This window comes from Artibeus jamaicensis, unplaced genomic scaffold (assembly GCF_021234435.1).
Source record: "Artibeus jamaicensis isolate MK-2021 breed Jamaican fruit bat unplaced genomic scaffold, CSHL_Jam_final scaffold_1964, whole genome shotgun sequence".
Lineage (NCBI taxonomy): Eukaryota > Metazoa > Chordata > Mammalia > Chiroptera > Phyllostomidae > Artibeus > Artibeus jamaicensis.
The window spans coordinates 38126340-38145945 of NW_026522030.1; the positions used below are offsets into that span (position 1 = coordinate 38126340).

The window sequence follows — 19606 nt, forward strand, 5'->3', positions numbered from 1 at the left end:
TTAAAAGGGATGGGGCAGGCACTGGTTGTCCACCGGGCACACTATGGCACATTCTGGGAAGCACAGGTCCTGCCTGTCTGCACCACTTAAGATATCACAAAAAAAGTGCTGGAGCCAGATGACAGCCTATCCCCTGCTGAAAAGCCTCCTCTCTTCCTGTCCCTGGGTTTGCAAAAGGGCTCCTTCCTGAATGTAAAGGACATAAGCAAACTGAATAATTGTATTTAGTGTATTTTTTTCTATCCACAAGAGGTCGCTTTTACTTATGAAATACCCAGATTTGAGTCAGTGCCTTGAGGATGCTCAGAAATTCAAGGTACTGCACTAAGTGGTTTCTGAATTACAGCACCCATATGGATAGAGACATAACCAAGGCTGTGTCTGTAGTATAACTCAGTTATGAGTAAGCTGAATTTCTAATGCGACTAAAGCTAGCTTAACACCTTTGTCTCAACTCATGACCCTGAGTGGAACCAAGACTCTTTCCTTTTCCTAAATTCAGTGTTTTGATTCACACAAACCTAAATTCCTAGGCTCTTGCTTAAATTGTAAACATATCTTAACCTTTCAAGAGTGAATGTAGAAGTACAAACTGATGCAACTTTTCTAGGAAGCAACTGGCAATAAACATGAAGAGCCTTAAAAATGTTCCTATGCTTTTGCTCAATAACTCCACTTCTGAGAACCTACCTGCAGAAAAGAACAGAATGGTGACCACTGATGCCCCAAAATAGATTACAAACAAAGAGGCATATTTCGTGTAAAAGAGGCAGAAACCCAGGAACAATCCAAATAGCCAACATAGCAGAACTGTCCACTTATGAAGCAGTCACGCAATGTATTAGTTTACAGTTATTAGCAATGATGTTTGCATGAGTTTTAACTACCTGAGAGAAACGTATGTAACAGAATGTTAAATAAAAAAGGTAAGAAACGGAACTATAAATATAATTTACCTCCAAACACAACACATGCAGACATCCACAAAATATGTAACTGGAGGAAATCTGAGAGATGGGATTATGGGTAATTTTCGTTTTTTTATGTATCTCCATTCTCCAACGTTCAGCAATGGGCATGAGCATGTCCTCACTTTTGTGATCAGTAATGGAAATAAAATTTGCATTTAAAAATAGAAATTAGTGCAGAAATCCACCACGAAGCAAATTATTGATTGCAATGTCCTCCTTTTTATTAAATTATAAAACTGTTATCAATACACACACTTTTGGAAATAAAATTTGGTTTTTTCAAGTGTCTGCTTTTGTGGAGCACAAACAAAAAACTTCTATTTCAATTTCTTGGTCTTGAAGCTATTTAGCGCTGGTAGCCAAACTACCAAGAATAGCTACTATATACTGTCAGAAATTATGGAAAATATTACAAAGACAAATGCTTCAAAAAGATGACACAGTGCAGAGAAAACCATAGCTATTAAACTGGTATAAAATTTAGTCAAAATGTTTTAGTCCATTATGGCTTTGTATAAAGCTTCAAAGAAGAAAATGTAAGCCACTGCTCATCAAAGGCACTTAAGAGTTGTAATAAAATACTTCTTTGAATTTAGTTGGAGTCGGACAGTTATTTTTATTCCTTTTTTCACATTCTGTTTCATGGTGAAAGAGTCCTTGAATACAGCTATTAATGAAAAATAGTTATCACTTCTTAATATACATGTTAAAAATACGCAAACAGATTTAATACAGATTTTGGTCCACTGAAGCAGGCAACATTATCAGACTGTAGTGTTTCTCTTAATTCTGAGCAAAAAGCCACCAACTCCCCAGACCTAGTCACACAAATAGAACCTTCAGTTCTGAATCTGCGTGGGCTGTGCCCTGTGCTCGCCACGAGGGACTGGGAGCTCAGGTCCCGCCACATCTCCACAGTGCAATTTAACTGGAAAGAACCAACCCACAGCTCCGCGGGGGTGTTGCCCTGAGGTGGCGACAGCAGGGTACAGAAAAGTCCATTCTCAAGACATCTACAATTCCGTGTCTCGGTACTGGGAAGGCTGGCTGTAATAACCGCGCTTTGAGTGTTCCGACAGCTGCTGGCGGTATTCTTCCTCCTCCACGTCACTGCCGTAACTTCCTCTGGCATCTTGATAGAGTCTGAGAGGACCTTTCTGTGGTTCAGGGGGTCTGAAACTTAAAGAGTGAGAAGGTTAAAGGCACAGCAGGCTATCACCCAAGATAGACTGCTTACCTCTGGGCTAACAAACCAGGGACACTCCTGGCCCAGCTGCAGGTTTGCAGAGGGATGGGACTGGGGATAAAAGCAATAGGCCAACACTGACGCCAGCTTGGGTAGCAAGGGAAGAGGCCATCCAAGTGCTCCCTGACCTACAAATTCCCCAGCTGGGCAAGGGGTTGCCCTTCCCATCCCTAAGGTCTGTTTGACTGGTAAAGCAACTTGCTCCTAGTTTTCTGTTGCTGTAAAACTAGACTGTAGCTTCCAGTCAGAATAGCCACAAGAAACGTGATTTATTTTTTTCCTATTCTTGGAAGCAGGAGACGATCCAGTGTTAAAACCTCAACTGGAAGGCACTGTGGTAATTCCTAGTGCTTATGTAGCATCTTTAAAAGGCAGGATCTTACCGACACCAGCCATTTGGCTATCACCTTCCCTTCCGGCCACAGTTCAGCACAAGTGGCCTGACTTTGCCAGGTGACGCTAAGGAGTTCAGGAGCTTGGCTAAAAGCCAGAAAATAGCAACAAAGTAGGTCTAGGCCCCAGAAATTTTGCTCATGTACTGTCCTAACACGATTTAATGTATCTGTGCTCCAGTGTGTCAAGAGAAATTGGGTTGAAATGCCAGTGAGTTGAAATGCCAGAGAGTTTTAGCATATAGGCAAAATTACCATGGAATTTTGACTCTTTATAATAAAATTTGTGCAAATAAGTAAGGTAAACCACTGACCATGGAGGAGGAAAAAGTTTTCTTTGTTATTCTGAAATGTAAATAGAGAAAATTCTTTCCTGGGAGTCTAAGTTCTAGGTAAGCCCCTCTTGTAGGCCTGTACCTGCCAAGCAGCCCTTACCTTGCGTACTGGGGCAAGCCAGGGTCCGGCTTGTGGGTTTTGATTGGAACTGCATAGATATCAGGGTGCTTCTGGGCAATTTCAATCTGTGGTGATAAAGGAAAAAGCAGAGTAAGAAGGAAGGAATGAACCACTGGGCAGTCTGCTGGCTTCCTGCCGGTCCGGTTTTCCAATTCCATTTGAAGGAGAAGAAAACCAGAAGAGACTCTGTAGTTTTCGTGCTTCCGTGTGATGTCTGAGTGGCACATGCCGAACGGGGGAACCACCTGGGGCAGTGAGATTCTGCCACATGCTGCCATGTGGAGGAACCTTGGGGACTTCTACTAAGTGAAATAAGCCAGTCACAGAAGGTCAACTACAGAATTCCACTTTTATAAGGTCACCAGTATAGTCGAAGTCCCAGAGGAAAAAAAAATCTCATGGTTACTGGGGGGTGATGGAGGTGTGCGTGAAATAGGGAATAACTTGTTTAATAGTTTAATAGGTACAGAGTTTCAGTTGGGAAGGATGAAAAATCCTGGAGATGGACGGTGGAGACAGTGGCACAAAAATGTGAATGTACTTGATGTCAATGAACACTTAAAAATGGCTAAAATGGTAGATTTTATGTTATGTACATTTCGTCACAATAATAAAACAAAGGAATGCTAAGAAGCACTGCCGTCATTGTGGTGGGTCGAAATGAGAAAAATCCCATATCCACTGGGCAGAATATGTTCCACAGACTTGTACCTAAATTCTTCTTTGACTTTTGAAATGTTATGTTTGCACATGGTACAAAAATGAGTGGCATCTGTGAAGCGAAAGGTCGCAGGTTTGATTCTCAGTCAGGGCACATGCCGAACCCTGTGGTCCCCAGTCGGGGCCTATGTAAGAGGTGACTGATCAATGTTTCTCTTTCACATCAATACTTATTTCCATCTCTCTCTCCTCCTCCCCTCCCCTCTCTCTAGAATCAATAAGTATGTCCTTGGGTAATGATTTATTTTTTGTAAAGTACAATCTATGGGCCTCTCAATTTCAAAACCCGAAGTTTGCTAGGTTTCTATGGCAAATCTGAGAGCAAATGAAGACTCAGTTACCAAACAAACATAAATGTTGTAATGAAAAACAACTTCTGAGAGGCATTGATTCTCCTGTCACTCTTCCACACTCCAAAACCCAACATAAAGTTCTGATTTACAAAAAGCAGAATCTTACTGTTAGGCTTTCCTGACTGGAAGAAGTGGTTATGCACGAATAGCCAACGGTCTGGAAATGGCACACAGAGGGCATGTGAACATCCCTTTGTGTTTGTGCCATGGGAAAAGGGCCTCAAAGCATTTTGATTAAATGAAAACATTTAAAATTCTTAATTGTCGACATGCAAAAATAATCCAGTGGTTTAGAGACAATTACCCTTGCATTCTGTGCTTCTTGGAGCTCCTGCATTCTCTGCAATCTTGCCTTGTGATCCATCTTCTCAAATATTTTAACTTTGCCCAGGACAGACTTGGGCGTGTTATCTTGCTCCACACTGTCCTCTCCTGCCTCCTCATTCTCTGGGGGAGGCACAGGAGTGGAGGGCTTCAGGATAGGCTTGCAAAAAGCAGGTTTTGCTGCAACAGGAGGAGGATGACTCTTGGTAGGTGCCCCTGGAATTTCGTTCCCAGCAACAGTTGAGGGAGAGTTTGACTTGTATTCATAGGATCTGGAGTAGTCGAAGGACTCTTCCCTGTTCTGGGTTCTGGCCTGCAGAGAGCAGTGACATATTTTTTACCTTAGGCTTTCGTTTGGTTTTCACATCAATATTAGTGGTTTAATACACTCCATTTCCTGATCAGTTTCCGTAGGTGGTCAACAAACAGCATTCCAACAAAGAGTCAAATATGGGAGGGCGAACAGCCACTGGCTGGGCACTGTGATCCCTTCCTCACTCCCTGCGAAGAGTAAGAGCTCTGGAAACAAGAGGATGCTGGGGAAGTGCTCAGAGCCCTGCAAGGGCTAGAAGTAGATCGGACCTAATTTCACCCTGGAGGAGATTCGAATTTTGGAGAACACCTCAGGACCAATCAGGCTTTTGGATCGAAGAGTGGGCTCCTGAGTTCACACCACACCAGGGTCCACGCCCCGGCGTGGAGGTGACGAAGGAGACGGGAGTGGGGGGGCATGCATGCAAATGGCCACTTCCCTTCACATTTCGATCCTAGGCCTGCTTGTAAATTTTCACTGTTATATTTTAAGAGGTCATTAATTACTTCTGATAGCTCACACGATCAATTATTACTTTCTTCTCAACTGAACTATTGAGTTAAATAGACAAATTTCATTAGTTTATTGAAAAGCATATAGTCATGTCTTTGAGTCAGAGAAGAGATAAAGAATCATGACACGCCCATGTGTTCTTATATTGATTTTGTGCTGGAGAACGATTTGCTTAAAAAATAAATTAGGCTTCCTCATAATAAGGGGCATTATAAACAATGGTACGGTGGTTGTTTTTCTTTAGCAAATCATCAGTAAGGATTTTCCTGGTGCGCCTAAATCAGACTGTGGGCAGAAAACTCCAACTGGATGGAAAAAGAAAAACTGAGCCTGCGTTTTGTGATTTGGAGCATGTGGCATTTGTCAAACTTTGCTCTTCCTGTGTCAACTAATTTAAAAATACTGACAGTTTTAGAACTGTACATTCTCCTAAAACTTCCTTTCCATCCTTCCTATCTTTTCTCCCTTCCCAAATTTCTTAGTTTACCCAACGGGACAAAAGGCAGGTTCTAATGGAGAAACAGTGAGTCAGCACCACAATTCCACACCATCTTCCTGTGCGTGCTCTTCCCTGGGTATGCAGAGAGCTCCAGGGGGGGCTGCTTCCTCTTCCTTCCCATCCTGGGCTTCCCAGCCACATACCTTGGGCGGCTCTGGTTTGAATGCCGGAGGCGGGCTATTGTCCCTAAGTTGATCTCTGCTAGTAGCCCTCCTCATCTGAGCTCGTGGCTCTGGGCTGGGTCTCCTTATGCTCTACAAGACATAAAGGTTTATTCACAACGAGAACATCGCAGCAGAGAGAAAAGAGCACTCGTCTGCTGTGCTGGAGTTCCAAGGACCTGCGTAAGTTCAGAATCTGAGGCTTGCAGTTTGCATAAACGTTCCCAACTTGCATGAGCTGAGACACTGACTCAGTGCTTCTTTACTAGAAAGGCAGAAACCTGGCAGACTCCCATTAGCAAATGCTCCAGATCAATTTTTTAAAAATTAGATGCATCCCTGGTAGTAGTCTCTTCCTTTAAAGTACAAAAGTCTAAAATCTAAAGTCTAAAACCTCTTTTCACTCAAAGCTTTTTACATTTTTAAGCATTAGGTATCTATATCTACAGACATGAAGAAGTTAACGTATTCTTTACAACTTGTCCAGTGCTGTGTACTAATATTTTTATTGTCACGGTGGGTGTTATCCCCTCCTTCACCTCAGTTTTTGGTACTTCTATTTTATAAAGAATAAAATCATTCACGAATTGCGCTAAGTTGCTAAAGGGAAGTCCATAGCAATCATTATCCAAATATATGGATAATCTCATCTACTGTACAAGATCATTACCCCAATGTTCTCTGAGGTGCAACTAATAATTGCTCAGGTCCTAACTTAGGGCATGTGGACCTGATTTCTAGGATCACATAGCTGTCTACTCACTGGCCAGTGGACGCATAGTACACGTGCTCAGACATGTATTTGATCATGAACTCAATTCAAAAATTGAAATACAAGAGAGAAGGAAACTGATGGGGAAACACTCAGGAGTTTCGGCAAGATCAGAAAGGTTAAAGGGAGGACGGAGGAGAAAAAGCAGGGATATCTAAGTGTGCAGAGAGAGGGGCCTAATCAAAGGTTACAAGTAAATACAATCATATTGTATTTAAAAAATGTTCCACCTGCAGTTTGGACGGCCAGCCCATGAAGCTGTTCAGTTTATCCACTGTGCCCAAGGGCACCTGGTTCCTGCCCTGCTCTCCCATGGACCACTACCCCTATCGTGCAGGCACTGACTTGGCATGAGGGACTCCCTACTAGTCATCCGTTGCAACCCTCAGGAAGACCTTCCGCAGCACCCTGAATTAACAGTTGTCCAGGAGAATTCCAGTGAAGCACCAGAACCTCTGCCTCCTGCCCATGGCCTCACGGCCCGTGGCCTGCCTCGCCTCACCTCCTCATGCTGCACCGGCTCCGAGGAGCGGGTGATGGAAGACACCAGCGGCTCCTCGGCTGGCTCATCCAGCTCATTGTCAGTGTAGGCGCCTCCTTCGCCGTCGGTGTCTTCAAAGTCACTGATGAGGCGGCTGTCGCAACTCAGATAGTCCGCGCCCATGGCGGTTAAGTAGGACATGCGGTCTTCAGGGTCATCATCCATCCCTTCCATCTAGAGGAATGTGTTTTGGAGGGTCAGTGGGGTGTGACATGGCTCCTGGGAGTGGGGACTCAAGAAAATTCCCAAGGGCACAGCCAAGTGACAGAAACCTCGATGTGTTCTACAAAGGGAAGTGAACCTTATTTTCCTGAAATCACTTGGCTTTGTGTTCATGTGTGTGCAGGGACTCAAATGAGGAACCCTTCGCCCTATCTGTCTTTGCCGCCAGATGCAGCTCCATCTGATACAGAGCTACTGAGCCATGCATGCTTCCTCGACTGTTGTGCTCTGTCTTCCAGAATCTGGCTTCTCTTCAGCTTCTTCTGCTGGTACTTGTCTCCTAGTAATAAATGCACCCTGCCTTGTGCTGCACCCCTCTTCACTCAGCCACAAGATTCTCAAATCCTTGAGGCAGAAGCTCTGTCCTGTTTAACTTCTTGTCCCTGTGGAGGCTAACACAAAGCCTCAGCAGGCCACAGGCACTCAGGAGATGCTAGACACCTTGACCAAACATGCAGTTCTCAAAGAGCAAGACTTGGGCTCAACAACCTCCTTGGCAATTGACTCATTTCCACAATGAAACTGTCCCTCTAAGCTACCTCTATTCGGCTAGACTACAGAAGACTATCGCCAAAGGCTCCCAGAACCACAGGAAATTATATACGCTCTCTGTGTCCTCCCCAAGGAGAGCTGTGCGTAAACTATGTCCACAGATGAGAAGCGGGGCAATTTTAGAAGTCTGTATGAGTTTCCTAATGCCCCCTTGTCACCTACTCAAATGCCTAGGGCCCATTCTCTGCCAATCTTTAAGCGAATGATTCCACCTCCATTTGCCTTTTCTTCTATTAATTTTTAACCATGTTTTCTGCGCACTCAACTTCATCTGTCACCTCCACTCTGAGTTTCCCCATTCTGAGTAAGCTGTGAGATCTTGTAAGCTCTGATTAGTGTGCTTAGGGTACAATACTAGTTACTACGTTAAAAGTAAAAGGGAAGTGAATGTAGGGTTGCACGGATCACATTCTGCTTTTCTTCTAAAAGCCCTTTCGCTTTATTACTTTTTCAGAGAATTTATAAAATTACGAACGTGACTGGCACACGTTGGCATTCCTTCAAACAGGCATGGCTTTACTACATTCACTACCCTCTTGAGAAAAGATTCAAAACACGGACTCTCACCTCACAGCAGAGCATCCATGCCACATACCTTCCCTTCGGAGACCCAGACTGCTTCCCCTTGCTGATGCTGAATTGTGTCTTTCAAGCTGCCAAACCAGCTATCATTTGCTGCATTCAGGTTGATTGTAGCTATAGAAATGTAGGCAAATGATTTGCATCAATTTGCAAAGCAACATTTACTTTAAAAACTTATTTGACATCATTCATACTCATTTCTGTCATATGTGAATGAAAACTCTGTCAAATGTAAGAGGAAGTTTGAACATACTTAAATACTAAATTCCTTCAGTTGGGTTTACATTACAAATAAATGTTATAAACCTAAAAATGGGTGAATTTCATTTCAGAATGCATATCTTTCATAAAAACTACTTTTAAAAACATGCTTTTAAAGAGTGTATTTTTAGGAGCAAAGAAAACACACCTAAAACAGATATAAAAGCACCACATTTTAAAGACTGTTACATATTCTAAATAAGAAAACTATACACTAGCATGCTATTGGTTATCTCCAATAAAATACTGAATATTTTAAATACATATCATTTTGACAGGTTTAAACATCTGGAATATACACACAGGTTAACCAAGCTCCATACGTACACGCTCAAGTGACGTACATTCTCTATACAGAACAAAATTGACCTTACGTAACAGGACTTCCCATGGATCGACCAAGCATTGTGCAAATACTTTCCATGGACCAGCTCATTTCACACTCACCCCAATTCTGTGAGTAGGTATCGCCATCACCCCCACATTACAGGAGAGAAACTGGGGTACAACAATGAAGCCAGCCCAGTGCCTCACACCAAGTGAGTACAGAAACCTAGATGCAAACTCAGAAGTTTGCTTTTACAGCTCATGCCTCAGCCAGGGCACAACACAGCCTGTCCAAAACTGCAAATTCAGAGTGCAGATATAAACCACCAGCCAAGTAAAACACTCAAGTCACTCTTCAGTGCTGTGTATTTATGGTACTAATGGAAATGAACTGACAAGCAAACTGGTCCCGGAGAACAAATGAAATCGGACCTAAAATAATCACACTGCAGGCAAATTAGGATTTTTAAAAAAATGACAATGTCATAACCTTTTCTCAGAGGGTATGGCATTCTAGGGAACACCCAAAAGTGGGGCTTCCTGGGAAGGGCGTCTGGCACCCTACCCTGCTCCATCTCGCCTGAAGTCTGCACAGTTCTCGGCAGAGAGCCAGGAAAGAACCACTGAGCCAATTTTGTAAGCCATTATGCTTCAAGTTTTCTGCCTAGTAACATATACCACTCTTTCATTTGAGGAGTTCTAACACTGACCTTGGAAAATCCCGAGTGAGCTTACAATTTCTCTGGTTATTTATTATTTATAGCATTAGAATAAAGTGATATATTGGACAACCCCCCAAAAATTAACCTTGATTCCTTGGACTTTGGCACCCTCATCACAGCCCTCTGCCAACGATGCTCTGCTCTTGGGTAGAATGTGATGCCGTAGTACTCAGACACGGAAGCGAGACTGGGCACCCAGAGACAAAATGAGTGGTTTGCAGTAAATGCACACAGAACATTAGGCTGTCTTTCTTTCTGAGCTTTTAGTTGGAGTTGTATGAAATAAGTACAATCTATTTATCATGAGAAAGACCTAGTTAAAATGGCCATTTATGAAATGCAGAAGATATGTTATGCCCCCCGGTAAAATGAAAAAAGGCCATAAAACCTCTTACTGAATTCACATTGAGTCAACTGTATGAAAAAGAAAAAAGAAGAAAGAACGTCACTGTGGCTCATTTCCTAATTCCCATATAAAGGTGACATCTAAGTTGGTAACAGTCATCTCATGAACTTGACCTCTTTTTAATGGGTGGGTACAGACTATGATTTACCTTTCCTTTATTTGGAACCAATAACTTGGGTTTATTGTTGGCTTTTGCTCATCGGGTTTTCCAGATTCTTTTGACCCTGAGCAGTATTAGGTAATTCTTGTTGCTCACCACCTCTAGACTAGACCTATGCTCCCTTGGGTAAGCTTAGCACATTTACAAACCTCAAGTGAAATACTGCCAGGATCGCCACTCAGCCTGTATCTGCCCCTGCTGGGAGTCCTGGGATTCCAGAAGCATCTGTTCCCAGCCTTGGTGCAGTGAGTCCCCTGCTCCCTCCCCAGCCAAGGAGGTTGGGAAGTGCCGAGAACAACAGCAAAAGCAACAGGCAAGGCTGGAGGGGTAGGGAGAAACTGAGGAAGGCTGCTAAGGGGTGTGGGGTTTCTCTCTGCAATGATGAAAATGTCCTGAAACGGACTGCGGTGATGGCTGTACAACTCTGAGGATAATACGACCCACTGAATTTTACATCTAAAGTGGGTGAATAAATCTCAGTTAAGCTATTCAGGTGGTAGGGATTCCCTCTAAAGAGCTTCAGCCGAGGAGCCCAGGCAGACGGCACAGCATCGCCATCTGCTTCCTGTCTCCACAATCCCCTGGGAAACCGGAAATTGCCAACTGTGACTTTTCAGCTGGTTCGAGATCCACTTTGTCCCCCGAGCCTTCTCAATGACACAGCATTATACGTTTAATAACACATAACATTGAAAGACAATAAAAATAAGCATAAAGTAACATTGCTAATAATCAGCAGCAGCATTTATTCAGTACTTCCAAAGTCCCGGGGCTGAACTAACCAAATTTCACATTAGTGAAACCTGTAAAAGCTGATAAAAGTGCTAAAATATCCAGTGGTACTTTAAAAATCCCAGTTTCACACGAAGGGTGGCCCTGCGTGGGTCTCTTAAGTCCACAATTCCATTGCAGTGGCCTATAAACCAGGAGCTGAGTGAACCCCAAACTTTATGTTTTAAAAAGTAACTTTTCTGACATGTACATGTAAATGTATCCTATAAGAACATTTTTTTAATGGGGAGGCAAAGGGGCGGCCCAACATTTTAACTTACACTGACAAGATAACTTGCTTTTAGGCAAATCTCAGAGTAAAGCTCCCCCTGTCACTGAGGAGCACCTTGGGTTTGCAAGGACAGCCCTTTAACACTGTCCCAATGAAGTACTCACCTCTGGGACAGGTCTGCTTGCTACTGCACAACAAGGAGAAAGGATATTGAGCCTAGTGACACAACGGGCAACCTGACCCTTGAGTCTGAACTTTGACGATGGTGTGTTCATCAAAGCAGCTCTACTCTTCCTACTTATTAACTCATAAAAATGCAAATTTAAAATCATTAAAAGCCTCTGATTCTGGCCACAACACATACTATCGAGTCATAACCTGGCCAGGCTGAGGGAAACACGGGAACAGATAGTGCTGACGGGGCCCATCCACGCAGCTTTGAGGAGTCAAATCAGAAGTCTGCAACAGTGCCGTAAAGAGGCCATTTGGCAGACACGGGGGCTTGTTGGTAACAGTTACGTGGGACTCTGCTCCATCTGTCTTTAAGACTGCGCACTTCCCCAGTGGAGGCTGGGAACATATGTACTGTAAGAACGGATCACTCCAAAGTTCTAGATGAAAGTAGATGTTCACAGTGTCTACATTGCCACTCCAGCTTCTAACTTTAGTCACCCTAAAACTTCCCATTTCTTGATTACCTTAGGCAAGATATGGTTTGCGGTGCCAGAGGCAGTGCTGACTAAGTCGCAAACAGCTATGCCCTGCCCACCGGCTAGGCCCAGGGCTGGCCTTCAGCACACAGAGCTGGGTCATGGACAGGCCTTGCCTTTAAAGATCTCACGATTTATCAGCGGGGCTGAATCAGGAGTTGTTGCACCCGCCACACATGGGCTCTTCAAGACTCTTGACCAGACACATCCCGGTACTGTGGCCTGTGCGCCAAAGGGCAAGTGATGATGACTCAACGGCTGATGAAGGAAGTGCCCCGGGGCTGCTGGCCCCTGCTTCTGCCCTGACCTCTCCTTTATCCAGCCTCCTGCAGCCTGGTTCTTCCTCCACAGGCCATTATTTCCCGTCCTGGTATCTCATATCCTCACATGAACCCCAAATTCAGCTCTCTGAGGGAAAGCTCCTAGCCGTTCCATGGACTTGAATTTGACTTGAAGGGATGACGTAGGCATAGGCTGAACATGACACCATCACCTGGGCCTCAGGTAAACTCATGCATTATCTGTTAAATGGAGGAACTGTCCTATGTGACCCACTCTAACATCAGAAAAATAAGTCTGTGCTGTAACAAATATAGAATATTGGACACACATGCAGAGACACCATAGTTTCGGTCTGGGCTCAACCAGATACCAGAGGCATGATCGTGCAGAAGTCACCTGTCTTCCTTACGGCCCAGAAAGACAGAGCCCCTGAAAGACTGAACCGCTGTTAGCTACCACTATCCTGAAAGGAGTAGTAATAATTACTATTATTGTTATATTATCATTACTATTAGTGGTAGCAGTCATAAAAACGACAGAGAAAGATTATATGTGAATATACGAGAACCACAAGCTCTTAGGACCCTACACTCACAACCTGCAGTGTCTGATGGACCACTCACTCCACCCTCTGCATTTGGCTAAATTACCTCCCAGGCACAGCATTTCGCCTCAGTGGTGAGTAGTGCAGCTCACCCCTTACCAGGAAGAACCAGTGACAGTAAAATAAGAGGCGAATGTGGGCATTCACTCATGCTTTCCCCCCTCCTCAGTGTCAGGTATGCTAAATATAACATAGGTTGACAATGACTGGCGCTCAAGTCAGAAGAGCTGTCATTATCTTAAGGACATGACATCCACACGGCCTCCTCCTGGGGCTCCCACGACCCTTCGGGACCGAAACGCTCTGTAACCCCCTCACGCCCTTAATTACACCATAGTCAGAGAACTAGTCATTTATATAGGTTGTGCAGATAATCAGTTAGTACATTCCACAATCTTATATCATTTTACTTTTATGAGTAACGGTAGCAATGGTCTTCATTTCAGGGATTTAAAAAATATTCCATTATGGAAAATTTAAACACAAACAGAAGGAGTGAGAACAGCTTAGGGAACTCCCGTGTAGGTGCCAGTCTGGTCCGGCCTCTGTCCCACCCACTTTCCTCACTGAAGATGACGTAAGCAGGTCCCAGACAGCCTGCATGTCATCTGCAAACACCCAGGGCTGGGTAAAGGGAGGTCTACAGTTGTGAGCACGCGGAACAGATTTTGTTTTGTTTTGTTTTGTTTTTTTAAAGATTTTATTTATTTATCTTTAGAGGGGAAGGGAAGGAGAGAAAAAGAGAAGTATGGTTGCCTCTTGTGTGTCCCCTGCTGGGGACTGGCCTGCAACCCAGGCAAGTGCCCTGACTGGGAATTGAACTGCAATCCTCTGGTTCACAGGCCCATGCTCAATCCCCTGAGCTATGCCAGCCAGGGCCAGAGTTTATTTTTGTATTATTATAATCACAGCCGGCATGGTTTCTCTCATACAAGCAACTGTAAACCTACTTTTGCCCACCCCTGTCCATTAGGTCATTCACACCTATTTTGTTTAGTAAACATTCCTAAAAGACAAGTACTCTTTTAGAAAACATAATCACAAGAACATTATCATCCTAAAAGCAGGAGTAATAAATCTTTAATATCATTCAATACCCAGGGTGTTCAAGTTTCCATGGTGGGGACATTTTTAAATAATGAGACCAAGTTCCTATCACTTTGTAAGTCAGTGCAAACATGGGTGGTAGGTAGAGAACGATGACACAATCTATACAGAGAGGTGGGTGCTGGGTGGTACAGCGGGCTCAATCACCAATCACTGCTGTTATGGAACTTCATGACCATGTTCAAACTGTCAAAGTCAAATAATACAAATGCCATGGTTCTCAACACACAGTTTTATAGGATTAGCTGCCTTTTGAGGAGTGGTGAGCAGTATTTCATATTACCATCTGTATTACTATTCAGATCATTATTTCTCCCACTTTTAAATTCTCCAATTCTCACCTTGGAGCAAGGAGACTACATTTTAAACTTCACTTACCTGTGAAAAGATGTGCGCACGTTTTTTTCAGCTTGTTGGCTTGATCATATAACTTTCGAGAGCTTTTGTTGGATGTTGGATTCAACCTCTGTCTCATGGTTTTGATGCCTTGTCTAGAGTCTGGGTTGAAGAAAATCACAATCGGGAACCACTGGGTATAATTCAACAGGTCCACGGCCTTAGGAGTCACATCCAGTAGGGCATGCTTGTCCTGTGGGAAGTGGGAAAAGGTCACAGAAAGGGCATGTCAAGTCACACAGCATCGAAGGATTGGTCTTAATCAGTAAAGGCAGCACCAGGTAAAACTTGTCAATTTAAATAAAAAAGCAGAAGACGTTTCTCTTCACATTATGTCTCCTAAATATTACCGATCTATTAGAATTTCCAAGAAAATGCATTAACAGGTAATTTGGTACAAAGCTGCAGACTCTCGGAAAAAACAACACATCACAACCACAGATTACCCAGCAGTTTCCACACAAAGAAACACCTTGGATTTTTATACCCCCTTCCCTTTTTTTACTGTTAACATCTAATGGTCACTAAAATACAGACTCCAGTTTCAAAATGACTGTAGCAAACCATGACTCAGTTCCTCTGGCAACGTGGCCTTGGGTCCCACCTTCTCACCTGTTCAATAATTTGCCTCACGGTATTTAAACGCACCACCCCGCTGGATTTCTCAGAGCCTGCATCTTTTGGTTCCGTTTCTGCAAAAGCAAAAACGAGAGGTAAAATAATGTTTTACAAACCCGTGACTACCAAATACTGCAACCCAACATCAGCAACGACAGGACATCCGACATGAGGCACCACCTGGTACAAGGCAACCGGGACGACCCACCCAGGCTGCGGAGCTGAAATCCAATCATAAGGAAACACACAGTCCCGTCGGTGAGGCGAGTGGCCCACACTGTTCACAACATCCCTGTCACCAAATAATTTAGAAAAGAGGACACGAGAAAGACATAAAAATCAAATGTATTTCAGGATTCAAGGCTGCATTCAGAATTTTAAAAAATAAGCCATGAAAGACAAAATTGGAAAACTGGGACAATGGAGAAAAACCTGAAAAACGGGCTCCATAGTGAGTGTTACTGAGCCAGTGTTAAGTTTCTCGGCTGTGACCGTGGTAGTGTGGTTGTGCGGGAGGAGAGACGGTCTTCACTCTCGGGAGATTCACAGGGACAGAGGGCGCTATAATGTCTGCAACTTTAACTCTCAAATGGTTCAGCAGAAATTTTAAGAAGTGTGTAAATGATGTTTATGGGGGGAGCGGCATATAGCAAAATGTTAACAGCTTATGATGGGGACTCCAGGGGACCTGGATGTGGGTGTTCACTATTTTTTCTTTTTTTTCTGTGTATTAGATATTTTTCAAATGAAAATTTTGTGAGGAAAAAAATATCACCGACAGACTTACTAGCAGTTTGGAAGAGGTCGGGTAACTCATTTGACAGCTTTTCCATGGCTACATCTGCTATGGGGCCAAATAAGACCACAGGTCTCTTGAAACCAGCTGAAATGAGACAAGAAAGGTGATGGAAACACATACACTTCCTCAGCTGTTAAAATAAAAAGCAGAAGTATTTTACAGGCTACTGATATGTCTACATGAAAGCAATTGCATTCTCCCACCCCAATTCAGCCCAGCTCTTTTCTGAAGAATATGCCTTCATTCCCCTATTATTAAAGATAAACTTCACTATAGGTAATATAAAAAAATAACTCAGGTTGTGAAACATGCCGCCATTTATGAGTTTGCACAGCTTGCCTATTGATAAGCCTTCTTTCGTGTTTGAACATGAGTCCAACTCTATAACCTTGCTCTGGTCTAAGCAATACAGGTAAGTTTGAACTTGATGGTTACAATGTGAAAATGAAGGCAGACAGCTGAGTCCGGTCGGATGACTTCCTGGCCCCACGCGGCTTCCTCACCTTCTCGCAGCAACACCCTCTCGTAGGCCGGGAACTTGGTGCTAACCGACACAACCGCCGTTAGGTCCTCCCGACTCTTCCGTAAGTTCTTCTTCATGCCGGACCTCTGGCCGCGCATTCTCCAGAAGTCTGCCCTGTCCCCAGCATTGTCTCTCTGGGCATTCTGCACGCTGGCCATTTGTTCGGCTCTGAGGGAGGAAACCACAGGAAGTCCATCTCTAAAGCTACAAAATGTGCCTACGTGCATGTCCCTAGCCAGGTGTGTGGTATGAGCCTGGGTTAGGGAAGACGCAGCGTGGCAATGGGGAGGTTTCACAGGGTGGGAAACGTGGGGACGCTCTCTTCCCAGTGGAGGCAGATAAAGGCTCGGTCCCCATAAAACCCCCCCAGAAGTTGCTCGGTGATAAACACACTAAAAGTGGCTCATTCTGACAGGCTGGTATTCAGCACACAGACCTGAGACCCCTGCCAAAATACAAGTGTTGGCAAACCATCAAGTGTCCACTGGGGTTAAGGGCAAGGGACACTCACTGAAAAAGGGCAACGTATCTCTAAGAGGCGTGCTGGTACACTACAGCCGCTCGGTATCTGCCCACATGCCCTGCGAAGCGGTGGACATTCCTCAGGATATTGGTCAGAGCCAGCCAAGTGCCACGACTGACTACGTGATGCTGAACACTCGCACAGACCAGCTGGCAGCTATTTCCAGGTGCAGGCCGCTCCTCGTAAACAAGGAGGAGACGATGGGAGAGGGCGTGAGGGCAAATCGTGGAGCCGTGGGAGGCTTCCTTTTGCAGAGGGATGTGAAAGAGGGGCGCGTGGGACTGTGTGATTTCACATACCTGCTCTTGTTGGGGATTAAGCCTTTCTCCAGTTCGTTTCCGATCCTCACGGCCAGCCAGTGGCCCAGCTTGCCATCATACAGGGTGTCCACCACGCGGAAGACCTCGCCTCTGGTGAAGGCCAGGCTCTGTGGCGTTTCCTTCTCACATTCAAAGTGGCTTCTTATAAAAAACGAATCCCCTCTGCCACAAGCCAGTATGTCTCTGTACACTGAAAACAAACGCAACACTGTCTGCTGCATTCTGCTTACCTAGAGGTCTTTTCCTAAAGAGTTTCCGGCTTCTCCTACTTCTGATCACCCCCTTTCCCTTCTGTCCATTCAGTAAAGCCAGCATACAGACTATAGAAACCACGGCTCCAACGAGAAAAAGACTAAAATAACTAACCTTTGAGCGGCTGTGATGATTATGGTTCTGTGTCAATTTGACTGGCTCGCAGGATGCCCAGATATCTGGCCAAACATTATTCTGGGTGTTTTTGAAAGGAGATTCATGTTTAAATTGGTAAACTAAGCAAAGAAGATTGATGTGGGTGCACCTCAGCCAATCAGTTGAAGGCCTGAATATAACAAACAGATGAACCCTTCCCTGACTTGCAGAAAACTACCTCTTTCTGCTTTTGAACTGGGATATCAGTTTTTCCTGCCTTCACACTCAAATGGAGGCAGCATCAGCTCTTTCTGGCAGGTCTCGAACCTGCCAGTTTCAGGACTTCAAGTCCACCATTGACTCTTGGTTCTCAGGCCTTTGGACTTGGACTAAAACTAGATTGTTAGTTCTGAGTCTCCAGTTTGTCATTCACTCTGCAGATCCTGGGATTTTCCAGCCTCCCTAATTATTAGGCTAATTCCTTATAATCAGTCAATCCATCTCTCTCTCTACAGCACACATACATACACCCTACTGGTTTTGTTTCTCTAGAAAACCCTAATATAGTTGTCAATCAATCCCCTGAAGCAGACAAGAAAATACTATCAAATCCCATTTTATAGGTGGAAACAATGAGACCCGGTCAGGGGAAGCAACTTGTCAGACTGATAAACGGTAGGTAATGTGGGAGCCAACCAGTAAGTGTGGCTGTTTGCATCTATCCTGTGAAAGGCTCGGGAGTAACTCCAGGCCGTACTTATAGATGGATCACCGTGCAGAACGGCAGTTATATTCCCAATTGATACAAGCAGTGGAATTATTTCAGTGGGTGCAGAGAATACTTTCTACAGAAAGTTAAATGGCACCCAAACTGTCTCCAGAGATCAGGTGTTAAAATCCATTTCAATTTTTAATACCCAAATTTACATCTTCTGGTCCCAAGGCACCTCTCTTGTCCTCCCCACAGTCTCCGCTCTGCCCCATTAAAATAATGGACAAAGCTGCTCACCATCAGGTCGGCTCTGAGCCAGAATGGTCACCATTTCGCCTTTGGGGATTTCTAACAGGTAGAGAACAGCATCTTCTCGAACCAGCCCTCTGAAATCCTGTGTGTTCACCTGACAGAAAGAGCAAGTGGGAAAAACAAAAACAAAGTTTACAAAAAGGTGCCACCTGAGAGCAATCTTATCTGATTGCTTTCATCAGGGTCTTCCCAGGGCAAAACTTAGATGTAAAGGTGAGGGGATTAAGAAGTACTAGCAGATAATCATAGAATAGCCATGGGGATATAGAGTACAGTGTAGGAGACAGAGTAGTCAAGGAACTTACACGCATGACCCATGGACATGAACAATGGTGTGGGGACTGCCTGAGGGAGTAGGGGGCACTGGGGGGGGGGCGGGGGGAATCAGGACAACTGTAATAGCATAATGAATAAAATATAATAATAATTAAAAATAAAAGAAGCCCTTAGTGTCCCTACTCAAGCCCTTGCAGCACCACGCTGCCAGCCTGGGCTGTGTGGGCACCGCTACACCTTTCTGCCTCCCCGCACTGCCAACCGCCCCTTAGGAATATGCATGCCATCGAAGACCTGTCACTAGATCAGATCAGAACTTTTGGGGGCTGTGTCTGGTCTTCTTTGAGGCTCCTGTTGAGGTGGCCAGGGAGGTAATGTGCAATCAGAAAACAGGCAAGTAGAAGGCAATAGGGAGTGGTGGGGCCTATGGCAAAGAAGCACCCTGGCCCCCCTGAAGGCATGAACGCAGTTTTTAAATCAGTTCAAACAAAAGCCTAAAAATTAGTATTCTAATCAATTCCACCTTTCTTCTACAGCTTCTATCACCTAAAAAGGTATTTAATGAGTTTAAGAAATTAAA

General features: G+C 44.3%; 1 protein-coding gene across 5 annotated transcripts in view; it reads right to left on the minus strand.

The window, feature by feature from the left end:
• Positions 1–1173: 1173 nt before the first annotated feature.
• TJP2 (tight junction protein 2) overlaps positions 1174–19606 on the minus strand; it is a 91119-nt gene continuing 72686 nt past the window's right edge. For 4 of the 5 annotated variants that reach the window (XM_037157598.2, XM_053656290.1, XM_037157595.2 and 1 more), the window contains exons 12-23: positions 18736–18844; positions 17358–17568; positions 16516–16703; positions 16001–16096; positions 15208–15287; positions 14578–14788; positions 8631–8731; positions 7223–7435; positions 5931–6041; positions 4443–4775; positions 3045–3130; positions 1174–2150 (exon numbers count right to left, since the gene is read on the minus strand). In XM_037157598.2, coding sequence (XP_037013493.2) covers positions 1985–2150; positions 3045–3130; positions 4443–4775; positions 5931–6041; positions 7223–7435; positions 8631–8731; positions 14578–14788; positions 15208–15287; positions 16001–16096; positions 16516–16703; positions 17358–17568; positions 18736–18844 — 1905 coding nt within the window. In that variant the 3' untranslated portion in view covers positions 1174–1984. The remainder of the gene's footprint in view (positions 2151–3044; positions 3131–4442; positions 4776–5930; positions 6042–7222; positions 7436–8630; positions 8732–14577; positions 14789–15207; positions 15288–16000; positions 16097–16515; positions 16704–17357; positions 17569–18735; positions 18845–19606) is intronic. The other variant, XM_037157596.2, reaches the window with a different exon arrangement.